General features: G+C 39.4%; 1 protein-coding gene across 2 annotated transcripts in view; it reads left to right on the forward strand.

Moving 5' to 3' along the window:
• Positions 1 to 12,228, forward strand: part of LOC132975524 (inactive phospholipase D5-like) — a 58,314-nt gene that overhangs the window by 38,264 nt on the left and 7,822 nt on the right. For both annotated transcript variants that reach the window (XM_061040108.1, XM_061040109.1), the window contains exons 3-5: positions 9,475 to 9,661; positions 11,163 to 11,271; positions 11,521 to 11,648. In XM_061040108.1, the coding sequence (XP_060896091.1) occupies positions 9,475 to 9,661; positions 11,163 to 11,271; positions 11,521 to 11,648 (424 nt within the window). The remainder of the gene's footprint in view (positions 1 to 9,474; positions 9,662 to 11,162; positions 11,272 to 11,520; positions 11,649 to 12,228) is intronic.

Genomic DNA, 12,228 nt, shown 5'->3' on the forward strand with positions numbered 1-12,228 from the left:
TCCAAAGGGAAATTGGCTGATGCAGCACACTCTGTTCACTCTGCTTTCCACTTCCCACTGGTTCTCCTCCATTAGGCTTTATCATCAGATTTGCCATTCAGCCTTCAATTACTTCCCTGTTTCTTTTCTTTATGCCTGTGTCTGTCTTCTCTAACCCACATCTTCTCCAACCTCTCAGAAAATTTTAACAGGCCTTCCTCTCCTCCACTCAATGGTTAGAGAGTTATCCCAATTTGCTGAGCTGAATTGGACTACTCTCTTGCCCTGAAGGAGCAATGAGAAGTTGGAGGTTAGAAATAGAGCTGAATACAAAAGGGACAGTGGGATGATGGAGCAGCACATTAATCCTGATATCATTATTATGGCTTAATGAGCATGTACATGAACAAATGCAAAACACAGCCTGAATTACAATAAATGTTATTTGTTAACACACTACACTTACTCAGCATTTGTAAATTTGACCAATAACGGCAAGCCTATCTTCAAATTAATTAATTTTCAATCTGGTTTAAAAAAAAACTCACAAAACCATTTAAATGATTTTATGTTCAGGAGGGACATGTTGTTAACACAGGTACTGAGTAAATTGTGCAGAATAGAAGATAGGACCAATAACTGTAAAGTGAAGCTTAGATACACACTTGTACATGCATGTTTATCTCACTTAATATCATCATCAGAGAATCAAACAATGCAATCACACAAAGGTTTTCCTCATATTGTGCAGGCCTAATAGAAAGGGATACCCAAAAGGAAGAAGACGACGGTATCTTGGGTTGCATGACTCAGAGATGAATGGATCCATTTACAGCTCAAGACTGTGCACTTCTACTTTTATTCCATAATCTTAATGACACTTTTTTACTTTGACATGCATCATTTGAGTGACCTATGAGGTGTGAAAGTGTGACATAACTGCTGATTTCTTCAAAGAATTTGACTGAGAGCAAGCTTCTGCAGAAAATAGGAAAAGTGATAGATGACTAAGAGAGTGACATTTTTATAATGTTGTGCATTGAGACTTGTCTGTACTCCCTATATTTTTTAAATGTGCTTGTAATTAATCAAAAGAAAAAAATGAACAGCCTTTTAAAGTCACACTAATGATGTAGTGATAATTTACATGTGAAATCCAAGACTTACCCTATGATGAATACTTATCTTCTCTCTATCTCTTCTTGCTTTGCAGTCTTTACACTGTCTGGGCCTTTTAAAAGCCAAAATAATGACTCAGCAGCTTATGTCTTTGATGTTATAATTCAGACAAGTTACACAGTTGGTTGTTTTGTTATTTAGATTTCCTTAATCTGTTTTTTTCGGCATACTGAATAATGCTAATGCTCGAATTTCAGAGACAGGCGACCTTAGATGGCCTACTGCTACTTTGTATCCACCACATAATTAATTTGAATTTAATTTTTCCCTCTAAGCATGAGCAGCTTCAGCAATAATTGCAGTGCAACATGAATCCTATTAAGATTACATCAGGTTGTTGTTGTTTGGTTGTTGAAGCAAACGTTGAAGCTGTTTGAACCCTCTCATCTCATCCCTGATGTGAGTGTGTAGTGGCCTGGTGTCAGATGCCTGATAAGCATGTTAGTATTGATCCGCAGTTGTCTTGTGAAAGGGCAGACTGACAGGCGTGAAGCTTTTAGCACCTCCTGAACCATCAGCTGTGTAAATGTGCAACGTTTTAAAACATTTTTAGAGCCACGGTCTTCTCCTCACATCAATATTCTAAAGATGTCAGGATGACTCCTATCACTGCTGTCACCTTCAAACAGATGCAAACAGACACATTATTGTTACAAAGTTACTTAAACATGACCCATGTGTTGTCGTTTATGAGTGTTAGTCCAGTGTCTTTAAATACCAAAGTTGTACTCTCAATTTAACTTTTATAAAGCATTATCCAGTTTGGTGTTATACCACTGCTCGTAAATTGACATGCAAAGCTGTACAGGCAATTGTAATATACTTCAGCTATCCTCTGTTTATCATTGTGTCCTACATTTATGCCAGAACTTTGGATAATGTACAAATACTGTGTTGGTTTTGTTTACCTTAATCTAAAATGTTAACCCTTTACATTGATATCAAACATTAATCCCAATAATACATCTCAAGATACCTTTTTGCTAGTGTTGAGATATTTTAACAAACCAATTTTATCTCTTGTACAATAGTGTATGTTTCCCTGTCGATTGACTTACCTGAAGTCTGGGTAGCTGTCATCCTTGTAAGAGTAATGAACCCTTTTCACACATACGACAATCTCCTGAAAAACTCCGGAGATTAGGCTACCCGGAGGGGCAGTACCCACGAGGCAGACACACAGACGGGGCTGTTTTAAGACAAATTAAACTTGTTAGGCTACTTTAAGTAAATGGAAAATTACTTAAAACAAACTCGAAACAATCATGAATGCATAGCCTACGTCAGAGAAAGGAACATGTAGCAACCAACGGGCAGACAAGACAAAAAAGGCAGCCATGTTGCCACAGGGGCTTTGGGTGCGTTCGAATTGTCCCTCCTAACTCCTTTCACTATCCACTTTACCTTAACCCCGGAAGCATTTAAGTGGCGGCCATGATAAGAGTCGTTCGAATTAAGGAAAGGTGGGTCAATGCTTCCTTTATAACCTCCTTTAGCATAGGATACACTGGACCATCCTTTACGAAAGGAGATGAGATATGGCGCCCCACAATTCCTTGCGGCCGCAACATTTAAAGCGAGCCGCGCATCCGACCGTTCACGAACATTAACGATGATCGTAAAGTGACACAGATGATGTTTTATTCAACATATTTCATTCACTTAAGAATGCTTTGTGCAGTTGTACATTTGTATGCTTAAAATATTATGTGTAGGTTATATCTTGCATTTATGTAACAATTAATTTCATATAATCATATTTATTTTGATGTTGATTTCTGAGTGGACAGGAAGCTGATGGTGTCACTTTTGTTACTTGTGGCCTGGAAGCCTATATAGCTTTTATTTCAATCCAACCTTGTGTGGTGATTAGGATTATTTCACCGGTAAGAAGGCACAGGGGAAAGTTTTTTAGATGTGCTTTTAGTAGTCCATTTTCGGAACATTGTAGTTTCAACACGGCAGACCCGTGTCATTAACCTCCGCCAGCCCGTCGCATTTAATGACGTGGCCTAGTGGAAATGTGGTCGGATTGTCAGAGGAATGAGATTGCCTTTCCCTAAGTCCTTTATGAATTCTCCTAACATCTTTCCTTAACCTCATGATGTTTTCCCCGGGGTTAAGGTAAAGTGGATAGTGAAAGGAGATAGGAGGGACAATTCGAACGCACCCCCTATATTGGGTTTCAGCTAATTAAGGAGCTGGACCAGGGGAGGAGCTCTGACCTACATTCAAGAGGCTGCATTCAAGGCCAACAATGAAAAACACAGACAAGAACCACTGCTCCCACTACACGAGCTAGTTAAGTTGGTGTTGAAGTAAGTTGTTGACCATATTTAGCAATGACTCATCTTATTGGCTTGTTTTTGTTGTTCATTAGGAAACAAGAGAGCTAGAGCAAAATGAACTTGAAGACACAATGCATACAATTTGAAGCCATAAAACAAGAAGAATTTTATTTTTATTACTGAAGAAAACTGAAAAAGCCACAGAAAATAGGACACTGAACCAAATAGATATTACTCTTTTAAAGGTGGCTAAGCATTTGTGTCTCAGGGACTTAGCCTCTAGTATTTCAACCACAAGTTTCTATAATTCACTTAGCAGATGCTTTTATCCAAAGCGACGTACATCAGAGAGTAACTAATCCATTCATTCACTGCCACCGAAGCAGTGGGAGCAATGCAGGGTTAAGTGTCTTGCCCAAGGACACATCGGACATGTTGTTCAGCTGGGGATCAAGCCCTCGACCTTCTGGTTGAGAGGCGACGACTCTACCAACTGAGCCACAGCCGCCCAAGTTCATCTGTATGGCCTACTGTATAGTCAGCTTCACAGGTCAAGCAAACCATGAGGCTGATTAGTCGACCTATTTCCCGTCATTTAAAATGTTATAGAACACAAAGGACATGAGTCTTGATGGATAATCAGCTAAGTAAATGCAGATAAAGACTGAAATTTACATAATGTGTGTGTTCACCATGATAACATTGTTTAGGATGTACATGATGAAACATTGGACTTTCTCTTTAAAATGCAGGAAGCAGAGCAGTAGCAGCTCCTGTGATCCCCATATTAATGTCCACGCTGCTGTGCACCAGGAGCTCAGGGCAGCTCAAGAGAGGGTGGATAATTTATATCAGATGTCAAGAGCTGTCTCTGGCTCATTGGGCTTTTACTCTAAGTGTGCTACAGCAGGTACACAGTATCACATGCATCTGTATGTAATTGCATTGTTTAAGAGAGTGTAGGCACTACTTGTGCCTTGGAATTGGAATCACAGGAGTCATGGGGGGTAGGTGTTTGTAGCAAGGGCTAAAGATTTTTGAAAAAACAAACTGTATTGGTTGACTCCGGAGTTCCGGGACAGTGACTTTAATGCAAGGTCTGGGTTTGTGGTTCCCATTTTTTTTTAAAATGGGGCCAATTATCAGTGTATCACACTTCTCAGCCTCCTAGAAAAGTTTATTCCAGGTTGCTGGAAAGGAGACTCTGGCCTAACTTCGAACCTACTTGGGACTGTGGACCATCTTTTTTGCCTTCACGGGACTTCTGGGGGATTATGAGAGTATGCTCTTCCAGGCTACAGGCTTTGTGATTTGGAGAAGCCCTATGATGGCGTCACTCGATAGGTCATGTTGGTGGTACTGCGGGAATACGAGGTGCAGAGGCCATTACTACAAGCTATCACGTCCCTGTATGACCAAAGTGGGAGCTGCGTAACATGTCTGCACATTGTCAGACATGTTACCAGTGTGTGTTGGCCTCCACCATGGTTGTACCCTGTCACCTGTTCTGTTTGTGATTTTCATGGACAAGATCTCAAGGCACAGCCCTCAGGTTTTTGGTTTTATGACCTCAGAATTTAATCTCTGCTTTTTGCAGATGATGCGGTTTATGCTGGCTTCTTTTGGCTAGGACCTCCAGCATGCATCGGGGCCTTTTGCATTTGAGTAAGTGAAGGAACTTAAGTATCTTGACCCAACTTCACGAGGGTAAAATGGATCGTGATGACTGACTGATTTTTTTGCAGACGTTGTACCGAGCAGTGAAGGCTTTCAATTTACCAATCAATCTACATTCCAACCCTCAACTGTGGTTGAAACGTGTGAGCTTTTGGTAGTTGACCAACAGACCAAAGAATATGATCACAGATGTGGACGAAAGGAATTTCGACAGAAGGCTGGCTGAGGTCAGGCTTTAGAGATATAGAGCTCAGACATCCAGACGGTGCACAGAATAGAGTCGCTGCTCCTTTGCATCGAAAGGATCTGGCCTCGTAATCCCCAAGGAGGAGCTAGAAAATGTTGCTAGGGAGAGGGTTGCTAAGTAAAGCATCTGCAGCACTGGCTTTTGTATAATATATGGTACAGTACATCATAAAACTTCTGCTAGCTAGCAGCATCTTGCCAGCTGTAGCTAACATTAGTATCTTGAGGCAAATATCATATTGAAGCAGCTTTCTGTCAGCTCACGAAGCTAACTTAAAGCATTTGGAACTCTTTCAATTGAAATGTGCTCTATAAATAATCTTTGGATGGAACTAATTGGATTTCATCATTACTGATCGACAATTGAAGTAACTCCACGACCAGACACTGTTAAGGTAATGTATGTTGTCCTACACATGCAGTCCAACTTGCAATGATACAAACCCTTCAATCATTATAGAAATTAAAAATATGTAAAATTAAGATTTCTATGATAAGAATCTTTAGTTTATTTAGATGTATAAGACTTCGTTAAATTGATATCGTTGTTCAAGAAACAGCAGGCATCAATTGGCAACTAACATAACTAATGTTCTTGTAATGTTCAGTGTTTATTTAACCTAAAAACTTTCCCCAGCTTTGGATTTAACATTAACACACACACATTCTGTCTTGCGGTTACATATGCACACACTGTGAAGTTTACACAATTTTGGTTTCAGCTGCTGGGGCTGTAACACGCCAATAAGTGTACAAATGTGTTTCAATCGGGGGATCCAGCATTTGAGTCCACAGGCTGCATAAATCAATGTAGCCCTTGCAGACAAAAATGGCCACTTTCCACTTTTAATACAAAAGCCTGTCTGGCTGTTTGATCTGCTCACTATCACCATTCATCATCACTCCCAGCCATTAGGAGTTGACTGAGAGGATTTCTCTCACAATAAGATTACCTCTCCTCCTCTTCTTTCTGTTTTCCATCCATCCTCGTTCCTCCTCATTGTCAGGTGTTCTAGCTGTCCTAGTTTTTCCTGACTTTTCAGAACAAAGGGGACTTCACGCTGTGTGATGTCAACGTTAATCTTCTTAACAATTTCATCACAACTCAAGAGATGTGCTTTGTGCTGTGTTACAAACTTGTTTTCACTTTACTTTACCCCAAAAGCTCTAAAATGTACAACAACAAGAATATCCATCAAGATAAGCTGTTACATAAGAGCTTAACTTTTACATGGTTATACCAATATCTTCTTAACTGAACTTATTGATTGTCATTTCCTTCAAGATTAATCAGTATGTTGTGATCACAGAGAGTCTAATGTCCTAGAGCCTGACCCTTGGCCACTTTCCAAAACCTGACTTTGCTTTACTCCAGCCAGGAATACACTTTCAAGCTGTGAGCTGACAACGGGTCTCTCTATGTGAAGCCACTACATTATCACCTGTACCGCTGTGCCCTTGAGCTGTGCACTTGCAAGACCCTGAGCTGTCACACTTAACGCTGACCATGTGCTCTGATTGGTACGAGGGCTAGATCTGTTTGGTATCACAGAGCCCACCCCAGGGAGTCTGCCAGCACAGACTGCACTGTGTTAGACATCCATACATTTGAAAAGCAAAACATAATACATAATGGTGTATGGCAATTCCCTTTTATCAGACGGCTCAAAACGGTCTCTGGAGAATCTTAAGCTGTTTGAGAATGTTGCTGCACATCAGTGGACATGAAATAGGAAAACAGATCATATTTCTCCCATGTATATCTCCACACTGACACTCTGCAATGTCTAGAACAGCTTCTCACCTACAACGCTCTTTATGGTAACGCACCACCATTTCTTAAAGAGCTCATAGTGCCCTGTCATCCTAAACATTGCATATGCAGAATGCAGGCTTTCCTGTGGTGAGTTAAGTCTATAAAAGTAATACTGAACGTAGAGCCTTTAGTTATCAGGCCCCATTTCTTTGAAATCACCTAACCAGTCAGGGACCAGGAGGCAGTAGGCTTAATGCTTTCTGTTTTGATAATGTTTATCGTAAGGGCTGGCTATGGCTTGGACCAGCTGCTATAGGCTAAGACTGCCAGGAGACTTGATATCCCAAGATCCTGCCTCCTCCTCTTATCTTTCCCCATCCATGGAGCTTATGCTCCCACGTCTCAGAATATTGCCTATCAGTCGTTCATATATTATGATTCTATATTATTGCTTATATTAGTCATGTGTCTAAAAATATAATTGACTTTGATACTACGTATGTCACTCAGAAAGAGTATGGTAGATATGAGGTATTTTTTAAATGTCATCGCGCACATTTGTTTGTTTGAATTTGGCATAAATAAGTAGAATTTGATGTATTGATTGATTGATTGATTGATTCATTGATTTGAAAGCAACCTTAAGTCCATGCTCGTCTGATAATTGTAAAGTTTATTATGAATGTCATCCCCTTGTTTAGAATTTAATAAATCCTCGTACAGAATTTGTTCTGCATTATCGTGGATAATATTTTATCAAAAGACTTAATCAAACTCAGAGGTGCTGCGGATATTAAATCTCACTGAGCACCCTCCATCCACTCTATATTCTGTCTTAAAATCCAGTTGGCAGGAATCAGTGTTGAAGCTATTTGCAGAGAGAGAGTGTTGTGAGCACTGGAGCTTGGTAATAGCCTTGTTCTGTGTGGCTGCAGATCTAGGCTAATTCAATCTGTTGACTCTAGTGCTTACGCCCCCTGTCATTTTCAGGCATCGTGCTGAGGGTAAAAACAGAACGTGAGATATATGATCGTGAGCTCAGAGTCAAGTTTAGCCAGATAAATTGGCATTACACCTTAGCAGAAAGAGCAGATGGATGGTGATTTATACAAAACATTGTGATGCAATACATTTTCTTACATCAATAAACTCTCAGTCTGTATGTGACTGCTCCGCAATCTAAAGCAGTCAGGTATTTCTATGTACTGACTGAGACTGAGAGTTAATTGATGTAAGAACATTAAGTAGTTTGACAGTTATTATGTTGTTCCTTCCTGCAATCATCTGAATGATGATCCTGCATCCCTGTGGTTTTGGAATATTCAGGAAACTGAGTTCCTGACTTGAACCACCCCCCTTGAGTAGAAACAGCGAAGCCTGCATTAATGTTAACACTTGACTTGTCACATTTCACAGAGAAACATGGTAGATGAATGTAAATGTTGAGATGGTTGTCAGAAACCTTTTATTTATTCATGCTTTGCATTTGAATATTTGTGTTTGTGTAATTTGTTACATGAGATTGGAATGAAACTGTAAATTAACCTAGAAGTTATTTGAAAGATGAACCCTTACTGCAATACAGGTAAAGTGATTTTTTTTTGTGCTTTAATGAAATATTCATGTCTAGTAACAAGGCTTGGACAAAATGAGAAAATAAACAAAATCACAAATAGTGGAACCAGCCATCAACTTTTGGTTTTAACTCTACAGGCAATAAAATGTAAGCCATATTCTTTGCACATTGCATTTTTTTTCTCTCACTTCGGGGAAATTGAACCATCTGAGGAGCATGGTGAATGCAACAAGACATGCAGTAGATTGGTTCTCTATATATGTATGCTGCCTGCTTCATATACATTTTAATAACCTAGACTGCTGATGATTTCATTTCAATGCTCCACCACAGGAAGTAGTGTGTCTGAGATACTAACAAGAATGCGGCCAAAATGAGACATTTTTCGCTGGCTAGATGTAACTGAATCTACTCTGCTGCCAGCTTTTAAAAACGACCTTAAGTTTAACCTGTTCAAGATCTCATAATGCTTGACTCAGTCTATGTGGTCAGGAAATCTTAATAACTCTCATTAAGCTTACTATCCTAATTATCCCCAGAAAGGGGACGTAGGTGCTGTTAGTAACAAAAAAAAGATTTAAGGTATATTACCTCACCCAAGCTCATTATAATTCGGCCACTAATGCAAATATATAATTGCTTTGTGACAGACTGTGAAAATTACAGTAATATCTTCTGTGTCATTATAATGTCTCTTTGGCATAGCTTAAGGATGTGTTTTTTGCAGCTTTGATTCCAAACCTTTTTTCTCTCTCCCCCATTACCTCTCACAGGGCAGTGCTTGTTGAAAACATCCCAGATGACATCTCCTTCTTAGACAATTCTACATCCTACCTCCCTCTCTCGACGGGTCTGTTCAGCCTACTGGACAATGCCATCCGTGCTGTAGAGATAGTTTCCCCGCTGTGGCTCCTCAACTCCTCCGATTATGAATCCAGCTTCCAGCCTGCTGCCAGACAGGTAAAATCAGAGCAAGCCAACAGAGACTACACCTGCAGAAGTTGTGATGTTCATTCAAACTTTTTGTCTGGTCTACCTTTTCAATGTGTCCTCTTTTTCTGAACTGGCCTATCTGTCTCCTCTTCATGATAACAAGAGTAGGCAGAAGTATTCAAATTATTTTGAGTATGAGTACAAGATTTGTTATGGTCACCCGAGAGAAATGTAATCCGAAAATGAACCAGCAACTTCAGCAGTAAAAGATAAATGAAGTCCGAAGTAAACATGTCAATTATTTGCATAAGCCGTCCAGCTCCAGCTGTGGCTTTTAATACACAGCTACAGTTTCTTTTATTAATTATATCTTCAAAGGAACATTCAAGAAAAGATGGTTTTCTGTGTGAATTTTCTGTGTCAACTAAATGAGACAACTTATGGGTAAAGAACTATTCTGCACTATTGAAGTCAGCTATTTATTTAGGATTTATACTAATGTTATTGACAGTAGCCTGGAGGGCTGACAATGCTACGCAAACAAACAAACACACACACACACACACACACACACACACACACACACACACACACACACACACACACACACACACACACACACACACTCATGACGGCTTGTGGCAGTTGATTGGAATCAACTCCTTTCAAAAGCCTCGGGGCAGAGAAGAACGAATGGCTTCCAGCCTGAATCTCTGCTGCCAAAAAAATGACACCTCATCCAGAGGGAGGCAGAATATTTTACACACTTGTCTTAGCATTGCATACTTAGATAATGTGATCATACTTAAAAACTTGAAAATAGTTTTTGTCATCAAATTAAGTGGACTGTACCTGACTTACCCTGGTAACGTCAACAGCACTTGATTTCTAAAATCAGTGGACTACCCCTATTCAGATGTATCCATTTAAATTGGTCATTCTTTAAACTTTTTAGATGAGACTACAAATGAATCATTATGAACAGTGCCACCTACAGGTTTGGTTTATGAAGTGCTGACTGCAAAACAAAACATTAAATAAATCTTAAATGAAGCCAATTTTACCCCATTCCCATTTGGGTATTACCAGTACTTATCTCTTCAGAGAGCTGCTTGAAAAAGAGTTACAAAAACATCTTGCACTGTTGTGTGTTTTAGTTTAGGTAAAAAAGAAAAAAACAGTAATTGTGTATTAAACTAAAGCTTTTACTGCAACTTTAATAATCATTTGATAGAATTCACCATGCACAAATCTTTTTCTTTTGAGGATGTAATACGACGAGATGAATCTCTCATCACTAAACAAATAAAGAAAATCATGCCACCACCCACAGATATGGATATTTGATCAAAACAAAAACTAGAATTGCTGACTGCGCACACAGGATCTCTGGAGAATGCAGCACAAATATAGCACATGAATGAATTCTGATGTTGCCACAATATTCATATATATATATAATATAAGAGAATCTACAGTGAATAGGTTTTGTGTGACAGCAGAGGTTTTATGATGTGTCTTCGTGCAGGGCAAAGCTCTGCTGTCCAGACTTCAGGGGCTGAAAGATAAAGGGATCCAGCTGAAGATCTCCAGCGGAGTGTTCAACTCCTCTGAGCTCAACACACTCGCCAAATACAGTCAGCGCTCACTCTCACTGTGTTGCACATTCTGTGTTTTTTGTTTTTTCAAATTCTCTCTGTTTGCCTGTCAACCTTATTGTTCCATCTGCCCCTTTATCAGTTTTGGTGATTTTTTTTTGTTGTTGATTCTGTTTCTGTCTTACCCAAGTCTCTCTTTATCTCTTTTTTTTCCTCTCACATTTTTCTTTCCCTTGCTCCTTTTAACCCTAAATCTCTGTTTCTCTCTCACTTAATCACCATTACCAGAGGCTGATATCCACTATGTGAACATGACTGCACTGACCAAAGGCCACCTCCTCTCCTCTTTCTGGGTGGTTGACAGGAGACATATCTACATCGGCAGCAGCAGTATGGACTGGAGATCTTTTGCCACGGTATGTAAGATCCATCATACATATCACAGCACACATAGAAGCACACATTTTCCCACATCAACACTTTTATATATGCATAAACACAAGGCTTTGGAAGAGGCAGGAGTATATGTCATGTCATGTATGTTTGCGCTTAAATGCAACACAAATTATGTTAATCGTCATACATACATTTATAAATAACAATCTAAAAGACCGTTATTTATACATAAGTCCTAAACTTGATTAAAGACTCAAAGTAGTTGTTTGTGCCTTAAAGATGCCATTTTTGTGAAAACAGTTCAATAGATTTTTTTTATTCAATCTAAACAATTTTACAATGAACCAAATATATTAACACTGCCTTTTTTGCTCCAATTTTCCATGGGTTGCCTATCAAAATGCTGATTAACCCCCATGATTATCGCACGTGTGCTCAAGCTGGTCAAAAGTTGCAGCATCATAAAACACAGAGACACAGGTGTAGGAAGTTTTTGTGGTTTGATGTATTGGCATGCTGACAACAGGAACATCCAGCAGGGCTTTTGCCCTTGAATTCGATGGTTATTTCAATACCAAAAGTCATCTCCTGTGTCGTTTT

The sequence above is a fragment of the Labrus mixtus genome, chromosome 6 (assembly GCF_963584025.1).
Source record: "Labrus mixtus chromosome 6, fLabMix1.1, whole genome shotgun sequence".
Taxonomy (NCBI): Eukaryota; Metazoa; Chordata; class Actinopteri; order Labriformes; family Labridae; genus Labrus; species Labrus mixtus.